At 46.3% G+C, this 18,360-nt stretch overlaps 1 protein-coding gene across 2 annotated transcripts in view; it reads right to left on the bottom strand.

Moving 5' to 3' along the window:
* Window positions 1–18,360, bottom strand: part of UBE2F (ubiquitin conjugating enzyme E2 F (putative)) — an 89,360-nt gene that overhangs the window by 45,731 nt on the left and 25,269 nt on the right. For both annotated transcript variants that reach the window (XM_075933969.2, XM_075933968.2), the window contains 3 exons: window positions 14,536–14,603; window positions 6,495–6,565; window positions 845–902 (listed from right to left, as the gene is read on the bottom strand). In XM_075933969.2, the coding sequence (XP_075790084.1) occupies window positions 845–902; window positions 6,495–6,565; window positions 14,536–14,603 (197 nt within the window). The remainder of the gene's footprint in view (window positions 1–844; window positions 903–6,494; window positions 6,566–14,535; window positions 14,604–18,360) is intronic.

The raw sequence follows: 18,360 nt of genomic DNA, 5'->3' as shown, positions 1-18,360 counted from the left end.
GGGAAAGGAATGTGCAGTAAATTAGTGCACTGAGAATTCCACACTGGCTCATTGAGCACTGAGTCTCCGTGCAGACACTACCAACAATCTAAACTGCACTGAAGTCAACGGGGGCTGCCCACATAAACAGGGTTTTGCAGGATCCACCCCTACAGCTTGGTGCTGTATTGTCTGGCCTTGCGCTCTCCCCCGCCCTGCTCAGGCAATACCAGCCCCTCTGATGCTGCTGGGGCAGAGCCCTGCAGCCCCTGGAAGCAGAAAGGCTGGCATTAACCCTCCCCTGGTCTAGCCAATTCCCTGGTTTGGGACCGGTCAGGTCCCCATGGTGCCGGACCAGGGAGACACTGGTTGGTTAGTACAGATTGTCTTTCAGCAGATAAAACGTTGCCCTACAAATATAAGTTCAAGAGTACCAAAGATCTCACTAAAAGAGCCTACCATTAAAGCAGATTGGACGATGCTACTTCATTTGTAGCAGAGAGTCGGTTTACACATCAATATAGATATTCCGAATATTCTGACTAGCTTTTTAGTTTACCAGAGCATTGATTTTTATTTTATAGCCACATTACAGTTATGCTAATGGATTCTGAATCAATAAAGTTCAAATTAATATTTTGATAAGGCAGAGAAAAGAAATAGTGCTAAGTACTAAACTAAAAAGAGCTTCGTGTTTTAATAAATGAGGAATGGAGGCTCTTCTGAAAACAGAAATATTAAACTAACTCTTATAGAAACATCAATAATGTTACCGTAACCTGGCAAGGAGTGTGCTTTATAAACACGAACTGTTCAAAAGAGAACTGCATCAAAACAGATATGTATATCTAAAAAGAAATGGTACCTTTAATGTTCTAGTGGGAGCCCATCCAGTGCCATCAATTGAATGTTCCCTCAATAAACTGGAACAGAAAAGGAAGCACACATTATACAACACAATCTGAAACGGAGAAGCAGTTGAGATCACTTAAAATGTTGACTGCAACATTGTCTTCACAAAAACCCAGAACACTAAACTTAGAGCTTTCTGTATTACATGAAGTAGTTTGAGCTTTTAAAAATCCATATAAAAATGACAAGATGGAGTAAATCCCCCAAACCATTTGTTCAATTTCACTTTAAAAATCCCGATCTTCGCAGCATAATCTAAAACAAAAGGAACGGTAATCCAGGGGTTTACAGAGCTGAAAACAAAAATATGATAAGCTCCTACAGATATACAAAAACGAGATTACAAGCCCAAAAATGTCCCTTCTCACCTGCAGTGTATGCACACACACAGATATGCCCATTCAGTTCCTAGTACAGCAGACTTCTGATAATCCGGCACCTTTGGGACACAGGGGGTGCCGGATTATCGGATATGCCGGAGCATCAGGAGGCACTCCAGCAGGGGGGCTGTGATGGGTCCGGGGCGGGGGGTGAAGCAGGGAATGGCACGGAGTGGGGCGAAGCAGGGGCTGGTGAGGGGCAGCACTGCGGGACCAACTCGACAGCACCCCAGCTGCTCTGCCCTAGGGCTTCCCCAAGTCTGCCGCAGGTCAGTTTCAGCAGCAGCGGACTTGGGGAAGCCGTGGGGCAGAGCAGCTGGGGTGCTGCCGGGCGCCGAGCAGAGGGGGTGAGGGGAGGCGAGGGGAGGCGCTGTGGGATCAACCTGGCAGCACCCCAGCTGCTCTGCTCCGCACCGCTTCCCCAGGTCCGCAGCTGGTCAGTTTCAGCAGCGGCAGCAGCGGACTTGAGGAAGCGGCACGGAGCAGCTCCAATTGTCCGGCTGGCCGAAGCACTTCCGGATTCCAGTTGGTGCCGGACCACTGGATGCCGGACAATTGGAGTTTTACTGTATGTCCCTCTCACCCACAGCCAGGGTGAAAAGGACACACTAGAAACGAGGTGGGCCTTGCAGAGTACTCTGAGAATGCCAAGGAATCTCTACCTTCAGGGCCACAGCGAATCAACAGTTGCACTGTGATTGGAAGAAAGACACAATCATGCAAGAGGAGAGGACCCAAACCATTTTATGGCTTTACGAGTCAAACTCAATCCTTGAATTCCACTTGGAAACAGAGGCAGTGAGTGCACACCCCAGAACACAGGTAACATATTCTAGCTGAAAAACACAGCTTAAAGGAGGAATAAAAGGGAAAATGAGAAATGAATTTCTTAGGCGCTACCTGTGCCATAACCCACATAATGGGTCTAATTCAAGTGGATTTATGTGGAAACAGCTTTATGAATCACATATCATTAGATTCTGCTATACCTTCATCTAATGTATGGAAGAGATTAATCTCTGCAAACTGTATATTTTTGTTTAGTACTGTAGTCCATTAAATACTTCACCTAATTTTAAGATGAATAATTAAGAAACCAACTAAATCAAGATTTTTAGGTTTTAATTTAGCTTTTAATTGAAAACCTCTGGACATCTCTTTATTGTGCTGAACTATTTGGCAGTTATGGGCTTACTCAAGTAGAAAGAATAAGAGTTAAATGCACTTTCATTAGTGAGCAGAACAAATTTTCATTACAGTGACAATAAGTGGAAGAGGTTCTTCTGTTACTATAGTTTGTATCTATCTCCTCAAGATATCTTTTTGGTTGACCCAGCTGAATCTACAGAGGGTCAGGTCAATCTGTGTCACACAAGGAACATTTTTCACAGCCCCGAGTAGTGTAGCCAGGCTGATCTAATTTTACTGGACTGATGTTTTTATTTTACCATCTTGTAACCACCTCTAGTGTCCATAACTAAACCACATCAAGTCTCAGAGGCGTAGCTGTGCTAGCCTGTCACTTTAAAAATGAGTAGTCCTGTGGCAACTTGGTGACTGGTCTCTATGGTGCCACAAGACTACTCATTGTTTTTAAAACACAACAAAAATCTTAAAAACATCCCCACCAAAAATTCCCTAAATTAGAGTTAACAGACTGCATATATAACTATGAGTCAGTAATCACAGCTTTCCTACATGACAACAATGAACTAAGTATGTGATTATGCTGCATTCTAAGTATAGCTACTCTAGGAAATTAACCTGCAGAAAAATGCCCTGTTTTTTCTAAAATCAATTAGTAACGACACCAGCCAACTTGAACTTATCTGCTGTGCTACTCAACTAATTATCTTCATCTACCGTTGCCGTAGTGCTAGTCTTGTTGCTAAGCCTTGATAAAGAGAAAATTTTAATTATCACTGTATGATTCAAGATTTATTTCAGTAGCACAGTGAACTACAGTAGAACCTGAGAACACACCTTGGGAATGGAGACTACTTGTAGCTCTAAACAAAATGTTACTACAGGCGGTCCTCGGGTTACGTTCAAGATAGGGACTGTAGGTTTGTTCTTAAGTTGAATCTGTATGTAAATCGGAACTGGCATCCAGATTCAGACGCTGCTGAAACTGACCAGCGGTTGACTACAGGAAGCCCGAGGCAGAGTTGCTCTGCCCCGGGCTTCCTGGAATCAGCCGCTGATCAGTTTCAACAGGCTGAATCTGGACGCCAGATCCAACTTACATACAGATTCAACTTAAGAACCCCAGGCGTCCCCAAGTCAGCTGCTGCTGAAACAGATCAGCGGCTGATTCCAGGAAGCCCAGGGAAGAGTTGCTCTGCCCCGGGCTTCCTGTAGTCAGCGCTGGTCAGTTTCAGCAGCAGCTGACTTGGGGACGCCTGGGGCAGAGCAGCTGGGGTGCTGCTGGGTTGCTCCAGTAGCGCCGCTCCTCGGCGCTACTGATCCAACCCAGCAGCACCCCAGCTGCTCTGCCCCAGGCGTCCTGATTCAGCCGCTGCTGAAACTGACCAGCAGCGGCTGAATCAGGACGCCTGGGGCAGAGCAGCTGGGGTGCTGCCGGCTTGGTCCAGTAGCGCCCAGAGCGGCGTTGCGGGACCAACTGGCAGCGCCCCAGCTGCTCTACCACAGGCATCCGGAGAAAAGCCTGGTCTGCTGGGGGGGGGGGAGGCGTACTAGCTGAGCGGCCCCCCCCCCCCCCCAGCAGACCAGGGAGACGCGGGCGGCAGACCAAGACGCACCACGGTCCCGCCGCCCAGGTCCTCCGCGGCTTTGCTCCGCGTCTCCCTGGTCTGCTGGAGACCAGCAGACCAGGGAGATGCGGAGCAAAGCCGCGGAGCACGCAGGCAGTGGGACAGCCCAGACGCGCCGCGGCTGTCCCACTGCCGGCGTCCTCAGAGGCTTTGCTCCCCATCTCCCTTGTCCACAAGGCTTGTTATCCTATCAAATCAAGCTATCAGGTTGGTAATATAAGTATAATTACAATAACAGAATCGGAGTTGCTCTGGTAAACACCTGAATCTTTGCCAAGAGCAGCAAGAGAAAGTGAAATGGAAAGGGAACACAAAAGGTGGAAGGTGAAGCATGTCTATAGTTTCACCAGTACTTCAGAGTGAAAACAGGCTGGGTCATTGATCGAAATCGAATTGCGGGTTGCAGGAGATGCTGACTGAAGGAAAGACTGTAGTGCTAGGGAGGACATAGATGGAATTTTCCAAGTAGAAGACTTTCAGGAAGAATAGGGCCTGGTAATTTGAGTCAGTATTAACTTTAACCACCACAAATATAGAAGCTATTTATTTTCCTACTGTGGAAAAATAACCTTTGGCTTTATCTGGAAAGGGTGAAAGTGTAAGATCAAATGCAAATAGTTACATCATATGCTAAATTAGAACATGGGTTCTTCAGAGTCTAGACATAAGAAAATTCTAAACTCCTTTAATTTGATTCAGGCTCAATCTCTGTCTCTCTCTAACAGCAATGCTGTAGGAGAAATGTATCATGCATGGCCAGTTCAGAGTTTATTTGTTCTTTTCTGTAAGAGATTTCAATAGCAAGCACACAATGAGACCGAGTCCTTTAAATCCTACAACATAGTAGTTAGGTAAACAATTGGAAAGACAGGTCTTCGTCAAAAGCACGCAGAACTGTATAGGAAATCAATGTTATTCAACAGAATTTGGAAGATATTCTAAAAGACTCTGCTTTCTACATAGAGGGCATTGCTTCTATTTTGAAAGGGTAGATTCAAAAGGGTACTGGACACTACAGCGTACCTATTTGACTGAGATGCATTTATTATCTTTTTTTTATTCTGAATCAAAAATACATCTCAGTTTCAAACTGATAACATGCTCAGCAATTCTGTTTGGTACCACAGTGGCCTAAAACGGGTGGGAAACCTTTTTCCTAGCAGAGGCTATTGATTCCCAGAAAAAAATCAGCTCTATACAGCCCCATGGGGAGAGCATGGAGGCACAGGCAAGAAATGAGGAGTTCAGGGTGCAAAAGAGAGCTCCAGGTGAGGGCAGAGAATTGGAGTGCATGAGGGATGAGATTTCTGATGGGGGGGTGCAGGCTCTCAGGGGGGGGAAGCTGGGATTGAGGAGTCTGGGAGGGAGTTATGGGTGCTGGAGAAGGCTGGGAAAATGGGGTGGGGGTGTAACTCTGGGAAGCAGTTTGGGTGTGGGAGGCGGTTCAGGGCTGGGTTGGGGCCTGGGGCATGAGATATAGGAAGGAGTTAGAATGTGGGAGGTGTCCAATTTGGGTCAATGTGGGGGCTCAGTCTGTGGGATGGAATTCAGGTGCTGGAGGAGGCTCAGGTCTGGGACAGAGGATTGAGGTGCAGGAAGGGGCTGGGTTGGGGTTGCAAGAGGGAGTACAGGGGGATTACCTCAGGCAGCTCTTGTTTGGTGGCCCAGAGGGGCTAAGGCAGGCTGGAGCCTCCCTGTTCACCACAAGCTGAACATGATACTGTTTCAGCTAGTGAGAGGGTGTGACGGCACGTTGGGGTTTTCCCGTCTCCTGCACCCCTGTAATAGCAGGAACAGACTCCACCAGCTAGTAGAATAGAGGTGTTTATTGCTTCTCCAGGATACAGCACAGCACAGATGTAATCTGGTTACAGGGCAGGCCTAGGATGCCTCAGCCCCCCTTGAGATGGGGGAGACCGGGCCCCTAAATCCCAGCCCGTTGCCTAGGCTGTCTCCTCCATGCTCCCAGACAGAAACTAACTCACTCACTTCCAGCCCTGCCCCCAGCCAGGGCTCCACTCCCCTTCTTCCCATTGTTCCGCTCCCTCGGAGATCACTGGTCAAACAGGTTTGCAGCCCCCTTGCATAATGACTCATCCCCTGCCCTGCTGGGCCGTGCTGCAGACAGCAGCCAGTGGAGGTCACTCACAACCCAACCCTAGCAATCAGCAAGGTACCCACACAACGTCACAGGGGGTGGGAGGTGAAAAGGTTCAGGGCTTCCAGCGTGTGGGGCAGAGACTTGCCATGGGCCAGGATGAAATTAAGCAGAGGGCTGGAGGTTCCCCATCCCTGATCTAATATATTTTCAAGGAAGTTCTTTTGCTTCTAAGAATCAAATGCAAGTCTGAGACATATCTGTCTGCTGGTGCCTAAGTGAGAATTATGTACACGGGTAATGAGCACTACAAAAACTTTGAAGTCACAATAAAAGAAGGCTGTTAACTACCTTAAACAGATTTCACCCGTCTCTGTGATGTTCGGATGCCAGATTCTAGTCAAACATTTTACCTTTGGAGGCTGCCAAAACACAAAACAAACAGAGATTACAATGCCAGCCTTTCAAATAAGTTAAATCACTAACAAACCATTATGAGTTGTACAGTTCCTAGAAACTAAAATTTAAATATAGGCAACCTCAGTCCAAGTACTTATGCTAATCTGGTAGTTCTGCAAACTGTCAAAATACCTTATGAAGCAGTCTAAATGGAGCAGAACAGGATATAAAGCTATAGCAACACTGCTGCTTTCCCATTCAATACTATATTCCACTTTTAGTCTTTGTAGACAAGAGGAGGAAGAGCAAAGATTCTTTTCAGTGTGATTTCCCCTTATCGATAATTGTGCTAAATAAATCCATCTTACGCTGTATAGAGATCTACACAGTGTAAGCTCATGACATTTGCCCTCAATGTATAGAGATATGCAAAGGCTCCTTTGCCTTGGTAACATTTACTTACACTGGGTTAATAAAATCACATTTGTGTATTAAAAAGTATTATAAAAGGTAGGATTTAAGTGTTCATAAAAGACAGCACACAGAATAAAGTAGGTTACTAAGCAAAATAAAACAGAACATTCAAATTAAGCTTAATAAACTAAAGAAACTACAGCTTGAACCTCTCTAGTCCCACATCCCCAGCGCCTAACTAGCACCGAACCAGAGAATTTGCCCATCTATGGGAGGTCAATATTGTCTCTAGCAGCATTGCCAACATTTCCACTATTTACTGGGCTCTTTGAAAACACTGAGGGTAAATTAGAGCTAAATAGCAGCACAGAACCCTGAGAGCCAGGACAGGACTGTAAACAGGACAGGTGACTATAAACAAACTTTATGGGACCACGGGAAACTTGGCCACCCCCATGATAAGTAGACATCCAACTAACTAAAATCATGCCAGACCATGGATGTTGCCATAGGAGAGAATGCCAGACTAGAGAGGTTCAACCTGTAGTTACATGTAATCTCTCACCCAACAAATTGTCCTATCATCAAAGACTAGGTATTCTTCCAGTCTGGACCCAGTTAATCCCGTTCAGCCTTATTTCTAGTAGTCATCTTAGGCAGGGTGCCAGGGAGAAATGACCACCAGGGTTACCTTATTCTTCACTCTTAAATAGGTTTTGCAAAAGGCAGGAATTCTATGTTCAGTCTAAACTTGCCCTCTGCTCTTGAGGAAAACTATAGCATTCAAGATGGAACTCAGCATCAGGTGACATGGCCCCATCTTGGCAGGACCCCAACAGTCCCTCCTCCCAGGTTAACAGAAGGACAATCTATTCACAGATCACGGTCTTGAATATTGGGCCATTAAGTTCCTTAAATATTACTAATGGCCCTCACTTAGCATGATTACATTAGTAACACAAGTTTATACTTCATATTTCTAACTTCAAATACAGGAATAATACACACACAAAAGGACATACACATTCAGCAGATTATAGCCTTTCCAATGATATGTTACATGAAGTACTTTGCATAAAGCATATTTCAGTTATGCAATATCCATATTATAAGCTTATTTCCATAACGCATAAGGAACACCTCATCACAAATACCTCTTCTGCGTATGTCTTCAAACAGCTTGTTGTTAAATATTAAGTACTTAGTGTTTTATTTTGAAATAAAGAAAAAATACTTTTACGTACTTACACACACAGCTACGGTAGTTCACCAAACTTCCTAGTCCCCACACCTGGAGGAATTCTGTACCGCTCCACAATGCAGCATTTTGCAGAAATTAACATTGTGCTTGCTGAATTTCTTTTCCCCACAGAAATGGGCTGCAGTGTTGCTGGCCAGCAACAGGGACCCCTGAACTCAGCTCAGCTTGCACACAAAAGACATCACTGGGGAGGAGGTGTGTGTGGGGAGTGAGGGTGGGGAGGGGGGGGAAGTAGTGGTTTCCTGACGGTTGTAGTTCTCAGCATGCCTTGAGGGAAAGAGGGTGGCATGCAGGAAACTGAGACCGAGCATCAGTCTGATTCTCCATCTGGATCTCTGGGCTCGGGGAACGAAAGGGTGTCTGGGCTACACACTCAGGGGTCACAGCTTGGCTTGGGGGTAGGGAGCACAGATATCCAGGCTGGGCTACGTGGTGGTTGTTCAGGTGTATTAGCTGGGAGCGGTCTGGCAGCTGGGTTCTGGAGAGGGGGAGAAGGAACAGAGAAGTGGGCTGGTAGATCACAGAGGTTTCTTTACTCTTCTGGGGGAATTTCTGTGTGTCCGTCTGTACTGTTACAGACATGTTAACAGGTGTTTTGAAATAAATTACCAACGTCAGTGAAACTGGCGGCATATGGTGGTGTATTCTGACAAATAAACTTTGAAGAATTTTAAAATAGTGTGCTCAGAATTCCTAATTTTTTTGGCACAGAATGCCCCTAGGAGTAATATATTAATTCCCACACAGAACATTTTCAAACATACCTTCTCCAAACACTTCTCTACATCCCCCATTCAATGTAATATAAGCTACTCTTATGATTTGGTAGTCTCTACAGATAATATAACCACACGCTCTCTGAGACTCAGCCTATTAAGAATGTGAAGCACAGAATAAATGGCTTCTCAAATTTCAGCTTTTCAAAGTATTCTGAATCAAAGATGCGGATCTGGGAATGCAACAGAAATCACGTGCTAACATGCAAAAGAGGAATTCAAACTGGTACCCTTTTCATCAATGGGCGTTAGCCGTGAACCCAAGGGCCACACTGGCACATTTTCAATACTCTGACGATGCAGAATTGCTTTCTGACATGACAGTTTAGCCGCACAAGTCACAACCACCACTGTACCCCCAAGACCGCCTGTTGAAATGATCACACATGATCAGCTTCACACTCTGAACCATTTTAATCTTCCCTGAAAATAGGGGAGATAATGAAAAACTGGAAACCAGGTGAACAGTATTTCCTATTCTGATGAACACGATACGTCAAATAAGCACTGCGTTTGCCAACAGTGGGGTCAGTTCTTCTTTACCAGCCTTGCGAATACAGGCCTAGGAAGAATAATATTTCCTTTGACTCCCTAAAGAGATCTCCAAAACCCTACTTGTGATTGGAACATAAGTCTGTAAAACCTGTTTTTGTAGGTAACGTACAAACGTACAAACAAATCTTGGACTCAGATTTTGCAAACACTTACTTGCAAATTCACTTCTACAACAGGACTGAAGTGAATTTAAGCATATGCCCATGACCAGGTATTTTTCTTAAAAGTGAGACATTTAAAAAATGTAAAAAATCCATTTACCTGCCAGCATCTATACTATAGATATAATTCTTTTTTATATGGGGATATACCGATCTCATAGAACTGGAAGGGACCTTGAGAGATTGTCAACTCCAGTCCCCTGCCCTCACAGTAGGACCACGTAACATCCCTGACAGATTTACCCCACATCCTTAACTGGCCCCCTCAAGGATTGAACTCACAACCCTGGGTTTAGCAGGCAAATGCTCAAACCACTGAGCTATCTGTTCAGATAATAGAAAGAGACCACTTTTCACTCTTGTTTTTAGTCTATTTCAATGTCACATTGGCTTGAACTTACAAATGTTACAACGCCTGGATTGCAAAACATGCAGAAAAGTGTTTTTTTAAAAACTGTATCGATTAGCTTGGTCTTAGATTTTTTCAAAAATAAGTGTTTACAAAACCTGATTTTTGAGCCACATTTTTTTTCCTGACAGTTTTCTTTATTGTTTTTGAACTAGCTGAACTGACTCTAAACATCTCTTCGCTCTCTTCAAAGTTATGCCAACATTACTGACAAGGACTGGATATAAAATTTCAGACTATATAATAATTTTGTCATTAGATAGCAACAGCTAAAGATTAATGATCACAGCCAAGGAAGCCAAAGCAGTGTGACAACGCAGTGTATATAAAACATGTGAAGTCTACATTGCTACGCTCCACAAACTTGTCTACAAGATACTGATCAGATATCACATGGAAAAGATTTTTAATCAATAAGTCTTTATTTTAGACATTTTGTCTGGCCTTAGAACACTATGTCCATAACATTCCAGTAAATCACATTTTTACTACAGAAAAATTGATTTAACAGATTTGATTTTTCTTCTTTCCACTTATACTCACCTGTAGTTTCCCCAAAATAAAAATGATGATGCAAGGCACAACAGGAATTAGACACACAGATGATGGTTTTGCAGCACTGAATTAACATAACAGAAAAGTTCTTGTATGATCCACGACTATGGAACTGAATGTCAAATTTAGAACTCAGCAGTACAAAGCACTTGCGTATGAAAAGGGAAAACATAGCCACGCGCAAACTTGAGTTCTAAAAGGAATGATAGACAGCATTCTTTCACGGTATGTCTACACTGCATTCCTTTTTTGAGAGAGGAATACAAATGCAGACAAACGAAATTGCAAATGAACCGTGGAATTGAATTTCCCGTATTTCATTTGCATAATCGCATCCGGCCGCTATTTCGAACTACCCTATTTTGAATAAAGAAATACTGTGTAGACGCGGTTTATTTTGAGAAAAAAACCTTCTTTTGAAATAACCCTTAAACCTAAGGAGTAAGGGTTATTTCAAAAGAAGGGTTTTTTTCTCTAAACCGCGTCTACACAGCATTTTTTTCGAAATAGGGTATTTCAAAATAGCGGCCGGATGTGATTATGCAAATGAAGCCCGGAGAATTTAAATCCGTGCTTCATTTGCAATTTTGTTTGTCTGCATTTGCATTCCTCTCTCGAAAGAGGAATGCAGTGTAGACCTATCCTCAGTTGCTAGGCTGTATAATTCAAAGGTTACTTGCCCTACATCAAGCGTGGTTCTTTGAGATGTGTTCGTCAGTGTGGCTCCGCCGGCAGGTGCACATACATCTCACATTGTGAGATCAGAGCGCCCTGGAGCCCTACATACACCCCCGTACAAAGTCGTGAAGAACAGAGCATCTGCTGCCCTCCCCCGCAATTCATACCATACGGGAGGACTGTAAAAGAGGGGCTGGTCGTCAGAGCCACAGTGACAACATCTCCAAGAAACACAGTCCCTGTAGGTAAATAACAGTTTGTTCTTCGAGTACGTGTCAGCGTGGGCCTCGCTGGAGCTGACTAGCAACCAGGGTCACCTCAGGAAGAGGAGCTTTAGGCTACCGCAGGCAAAAAAGCGGCAATAGTGGACTGGCTGCAGTTGACCAGCTCATTGTAATTTATATCTCATGGACCTTGATACCAATTGTCAGAGACTCCCTATCTGGTGCCGGTGAAATGAATGGCTTAGCAGAGGGGACAAGGGATATCCCATCTCAAACAGTGGTGCCATGGAATGCGATGGCCTCACGTGGCCTTGATGTGGAGATTCCAGTGGTATCAATTCCTCCATGCCACATCTCAGAGCTGCAACTGGCTTCAGCTACCAGAACCAGTGCTCACGTTTGGACCAGCTCCTTCTTTTGCATCGCACTAGCTTCTGGCTTGCAACTCCTGTCCTCAACCCAACAGAGGAGATTTCTTTGGAGGAATGGCAGGTTAGGCTCCTCCTTACAGGACAAGCCCACTCGATGGCTAACTCTCTGTGGGTATGTCTACACTGCAGTTATTTCGAAAGAACGCATCTACACACAAAATGCATTTCGAAATAGCATTTTGCTATTTCGAAATAGCACGTCCACACAGAGTGGACTCTGAATCGCATTTAAGGCTGGCCGGAACCAGGTCTGACAGGGCACCAGGTCAGGACTTACTGTGTGGGGCTGCAGCCTTAGGCTATCTGAGGTCTGTGCTTAAAGGAACCCCCCTCAGAAAGCCAGTTTTCAGGTTTCCCTGCTTGCTTGCCTACCTCAATGAGAGACAGCAAAGCATTGTGTGTCTCCATGCTCTGGTTGCCCTCACTCGGGACACCACACCACTTTGCAACATGGAGCCAGAGCTGCCACTGGGCACGCTGGTGATTCTCTTGGATGCATTGCTGCAAGCCTGGTTGCACTTTCTGCAGGCTGCCATCTGGGAGGTCCATCAGGGGGCTGTCAGTATCTAGTAGGCCCTGCGAGAGAGCTTCCACCCTGAGGAGCACTAAGAGCCTCCTTGGTCTGCCCCACTGGGGGCTTGTGCCTCATTCCTCCCTCACGTCCTTCCACTTACCCTTCCCTAACCCCCCCCCCCTCCCACTTCCTGATGTCAAATAAAATACATGTATTTTCATGATCACAAACTCTCTTTATTTAACAAAACTGGGGGGGGGGGGCAGATGCGGAGGGGGGGATGGTCAGGCTGGGGAAAGGAGGCAGGAGAGGGGAGAAGAGAGGACAGGAGAGGGGAGAGGGAAACCTGGGAGAAGGGAGCTGGAAGGGGGAAACAAGGGGAAGAAGAGGGTGGGGAAGCTCAGGGCTCAGGGTTGGGGGGTCTCACCGGACCAAACTGATTGTCACGCAAACCTGCTTCTGGGTCCGCATGTGGCCTTTGGTGGCCAGGCTGGCAGCTATCCTGCCATAGACGGCCACGTTCCTCCATCTAGTACGGAGATCATGGATGTCGACATCCCACCCAAACCTGAATAAGGTCCATGATCTCCACCCTGGACCAGGAAGGCACCCACCTTCTCCAGGCCCTGGCAGGCTGCTGGGAGCTGGCAGACTGCTCCTGGGGAGTGGTGGAGGGCTGGCTGCCAGTGGCTTGCTGCCTCATGTTTTGGGCCATGGGTCAGGGGCAGTGACTGCTGGCTCTGGGCTGACAGGCTTGGAGCTGGCACAGGCACTGTGGCCAGAGTCAACCCCTTTAAGGGCTGCAGGGAAGAAGGAGAGGGCGACGAATGTTCTTGGCTGAGGCTGGAGTGGCCACCAGGACACCCTGGGAAGGGCTGGAGGCCCCCAATTCTGATATAAGTGTCTACAAAGCACTTATTTCAAAATAGCTGTTTTGAATTTGGCGTTATTCCTTGTGGAATGAGGTTTATCAAATTTGAAATAAGCGCTCTGCTATTTTCGAATTTATTCGAAATAGCGATTTGGCTGTGTAGGCGCTAGGAAAGTTATTTCAAAATAACTTTGCCGTGTAGACATACCCTGTTTGTGGTCTCCATTGGCTCAGCTTGTGCACCAGTCTTGGGTATCAGGGCCAAAGGCTCCAGAACCATTGGTACCCGTACTGTGGTTGCTGCCACGAAAGCTGTTTGTGCTGAGCTTGCCGTGGTCATGACTATCGGCACTTTGGCTGCTGAAATGCATTCCCAGCACTCTGCTGGATGCGGTCTTCTCGGGGTGGGCTCCTGGAGTATGACAGCTGTTTGAGGAGGGTGCTTGTTTTCCTTGTGACACATGGACTGCTCTCACAGGTGTTGCTTAGGGCAAACGTGTGTGTCCTACAGGAGAAAGACTGGCACACTGTGCATCTATCTGGAAGTGACTTTTCCTCTACCAGAAGAGGCACCTCATGGATACAACATTCAGGAGTAACAGAAGAAATTCTCATGGTGTGCAGGGAAACTTGCACACGTGCCTGGTGTTACTTCTAGTCTGTACGCCTGAGCAGGATGTCCCAGCCTGCTGCAAACAAACAGTCTACAGAGCAGATCTTTTCATTTTGGGTGCACATCTACTCAGCAGAGCTTAACTTGAAATAAGCTACACAACTTGAGCTACGTAGCCTTTTTTCAAAATTGGGAGCATCTATACAGCACTTATTTAGAAACAGAGCACTAAATAACACTCATTTTTTTTCAAAATAATGTTGCTGTGTAGACGTACCCTCTCAAAGGAACATTTCCATGAAACCTTAGCCACAAGAGTATAAAACTGGTGACATCACTACATATGGAAGATTCTTCTCTACAACACAGCAAAACACGGAGTTCTATCTGAAATGCCATTATGTGAAGAAAATGCAAATGACAACAGAAAGCCAAGCTCTGGTTTAAGATCTGGGAGAACTTGAAGATGGTTCAATAAAAGCGATTGCTTCATCCACCTTGTCTCCAGTGAGAAAAATGACAGATACTCACCACCATGTTATAGGCATCAGGAACTTCAATTTCAAACTGAAATTTTCCTCCTTGGTAATAACCCTCATCTATTTAAGAAATAAAAAATAAAGAAAATAAATGTTATATGAACATGAAGATAAGGCTCAATAATCATTGCACAGATAACGATAATCACATCATCGTTTAAAACACTGCTATTATGCTTACACCATATTTTTTTTTAAATGTCGTTTTACTAAAGTGACATTTGAAAATTTCTTAGCAGTCCCGCTTTTCATGAGTTGAGGCATTCCTGTCAGCCTTACATATCTAACTTTTCTTGCTTTCATCCTTTCTTCCACACCATCATCTCTGTTTAGAGCACCCTTCCCTGAGCTGATAGAGAAGGCAAGTACTATCTCACTATTCAAATCTGTCAGCAAGACACACTTTGAGCACTTGCCAATAACTACTATACTGATATTGTTAGAGCAGTAGAATCTCCCTACTGTAGATTCAGTTATACAGATCCTTAGAAAGGTATAGCTTGTACCAGGCCTGGACAAAATATGGCCCACAGGCTGCATCAGGCCCAGCATGCCACCAGATCCGGCCCACGGATGCTACAGGGAGCCCCAGGCAGGCTCCCCACTTGTCTCGCCCCACCCGCATGCTGCTCAGAACCACGGCTGTGGGGCATTTTTTCTTTAAAAACTGTGAGTGCGGAGGGGGAGGGGGGCACTTTAGGAGCTGTTCCCGCCCCCAGCACAATCCCATTGGCACAATCCCATTGGCCCATTGTTCGTCAATAACAAGCAGCCACGAAGAACAAGGGGTTCCAGAACACATGGCTGCAGCCTGTGCGGGGGCGGAGCAGGCAGGGAGGCTGATTCAGTCAGGAATGGGCTGCTGGCTGGCAAGTCTCCAGACACAGCCTACCTCTGGCATCCCAGTCCCTCCCTCCGCCCCACTCCACATACCCAAATCCTCTGCCCCCCTCCTGCAACCATATCTCCTCCCAGATCCGGCACCCCAATCCCCTGCCCCAGATCACAGTCCCCTTCTGCCCTAGCTCAACCAAAATCCCTGCACTCCCTCTTGTATTCCAATTCCCTGCCCTAGGTCACAACCCAACACCCTGCACCCTGGTCCAGTGCCCCAGGTCACAACTGCCTCCTTCACCCAAACTCCTTCCCTTACCCCAAGCTCCCTTCTGCACCCCCCTCCATCCTACACCCCCGCACCTCCTCCATTAATATCGAGGGCTGCACTCTTCCAACACTTTCCAAATTCTTGGAGTGACCCCCATTAAAAAGCATTGCCCACCCCTAGCTTATAGCCACATAGGAAAGGAATATACTTCTTCATCTAAAGCAGTGGTCTTCAACCTTTTTTGCTCATAACCTAGCTGAAGAACATGGTTGATGTCTGTGACCCAATATAAGGTGACTAGAGTGGGGGGCTCTAGCATGGAGCTCGGGATAAGCACTCTGGGCTGTAGGAGGAGGAGGGGATCAGGGTTGGGGCAGAAGGGCCAGAAGCAGGTTCCAGCCAATGGGCGTGAGAAGCTAGTACTCAGGGCAAGGACAGTGCACGGAGTCCTGTGTGCTCCCCTCTCCCCCACAAAAAAACCCCACCTGGGAGTCGGTCCTGGTGCAGTGACAGAACAGGCAGGAAGCCTGACTTAGCACCCCCACTGGTCACCCTGCAGCAATGAGACCAAGTGCCCGACATTCCACCACCCAGTCCTGGATCATGACCTGTCGTTTGAAAACCCCTAATCTAACACACCTTTAAAGAAGTACAACCGTGATCATACGAGAGGTTGTAGTGCGGTAACTATTCTGGGTTAATAAAAATACATACATTTCTACCACAACATCCTATTTATGCCCTAAAAATAGCAAACATGTAGAGTAATAGCATCAGAACTGTTTGTTTTAATAAATAATTAGGGAAACAGCCATAGAGTATGAAAATACTTTTTACTGAATGCCTGGAACTGCTCCATATGAAGCCTGTATGAGGCACAGGAATATATCTGTCAGGCAGCCAAGTGACCAACATTCAGGCAAAAGTATTAAATATCCATTTTGTACCACCTAAGTTTGAGAATACTTGCAATTACCATACATTTCATTCCCTCCCATTTTCATTCTGTAACTGTAGCTGAAGGCCTTAATAGCAAAAGTGTAAGCCGAAACACAGAGAGGAGTCCCCCTCCCCCTACTCCTGTATCAATCATTTTCACTTTAAGAATACGGATTAGGGCTGTCAAATAATTACGGAATCATCATTAGTCACTGTTTTAATCACACTGTTAAATAATAATAGAATACCAATTTAAATTTATTGTAAATATTTGGGGATGTTTTTCCACATTTTCAAATATATAATGATTTCAATTATAAGACAGAATACAAAGTGTCCAGCGCTCACTTTATATTATTATTTTTTATTAAATGTTTGCACTGTGAAAATAAGAAGAGTATTTTTTGATCCACTTCATACAAGCCTTATAGTGCAAACTCTACCGTGACAGTCTAACTCACAATTTGTACACTCTCAAAAACAAAACAATGTAAAACTTTATAGCCTCCAAGTCAACTCGGTAGCTTCTTCTGCTGGTGTAGAAAGACTATTTTCTTCCTTTGGACTAATTAATTTCAAATTGAGAAATTTAGTTTTGTTTTTTTAAATATTTCATTTAACTATTTTAGTTAAATTTAACAAAATCAAACCTAATTTAAAAAAACTTGAATACTTAAATTAAAAAATTCACATGCTTGTTGTTAAAATATTATATGTTGGCTGTTGAAGGAAAAAAAATCCAGACTACTTAACATTGTTTTGTTAGTCTTTAAAGTGCTACCAGACTATTTGTTGTTTTTTTAAGTGTACAGGCGGTCCCCGAGTTACGCGGATCTGACTTATGTCGGATCCGCAGTTACGAACAGGGTTTGCTGCCCGTCTCCCTGGTCTGCTGGAGACCAGCAGACCAGGGAGACGGGAAGCAAAGCCTCTGAGGATGCCGGCAGCGGGACAGCCGCGGTGCGTCTGGACTGTCCGCTGCCCGCGTGCTCCACAGCTTTGCTCCCCGTCTCCCCAGACCAGGGAGATGGGGAGCAAAGCCGGGGAGCATGCGGGCAGCAGACAGCCCAGACGCGCCGCGGCTGTCCCGCTGCCAGCATGCTCCGCGGCTTTGCTCCCCGTCTCCCTGATCTGCTGGTCTCCAGCAGACCAGGGAGACAGGGAGCAAAGCCGCGGAGCACGTGGGCAGCAGACAACCCAGACGCGCCGCGGCTGTCCCGCGTGCTCCGCGGCTTTCTTCCCCGTCTCCCTGGTCTGCTGGTCTCCAGCAGACCAGGGAGACGTGGAGCAAAGCCGCGGAGGACCCGGGCGGCGGGACCGCGGTGCATCTCAGTCCCCCGCCCGCGTCTCCCTGGTCTGCTGGGGAGGGGAGGGGGTGGCGCAGCTAGTACGCCTCCCTCCCCCCCCCCCCCCCTGCAGTCCAGACTTTTCTCCAGACGCCTGTGATAGAGCAGTTGGGGCGCTGCCGGTTGGTCCCGCAGCGCCACTCTGGGCGCTACTGGACCAACCCGGCAGCACCCCAGCTGCTCTGCCCCAGGCGTCCCCAAGTCAGCTGCTGCTGAAACTGACCAGCGCTGACTACAGGAAGCCCGAGGCAGAGTTGCTCTGCCCCGGGCTTCCTGGAATCAGCCGCTGATCAGTTTCAGCAGCAGCTGACTTGGGGACGCCTGGGGTTTTTCAGTTGAATCTGTATGTAGGTTGGAACTGGCGTCCAGATTCAGCCGCTGTTGAAACTGATCAGCGGCTGATTCCAGGAAGCCCGGGGCAGAGCAA

This window comes from Pelodiscus sinensis, chromosome 7, assembly GCF_052426305.1.
Source record: "Pelodiscus sinensis isolate ZL-2025 chromosome 7, ASM5242630v1, whole genome shotgun sequence".
Lineage (NCBI taxonomy): Eukaryota > Metazoa > Chordata > Testudines > Trionychidae > Pelodiscus > Pelodiscus sinensis.
This window is presented reverse-complemented; position numbering and strand designations above follow the sequence as displayed.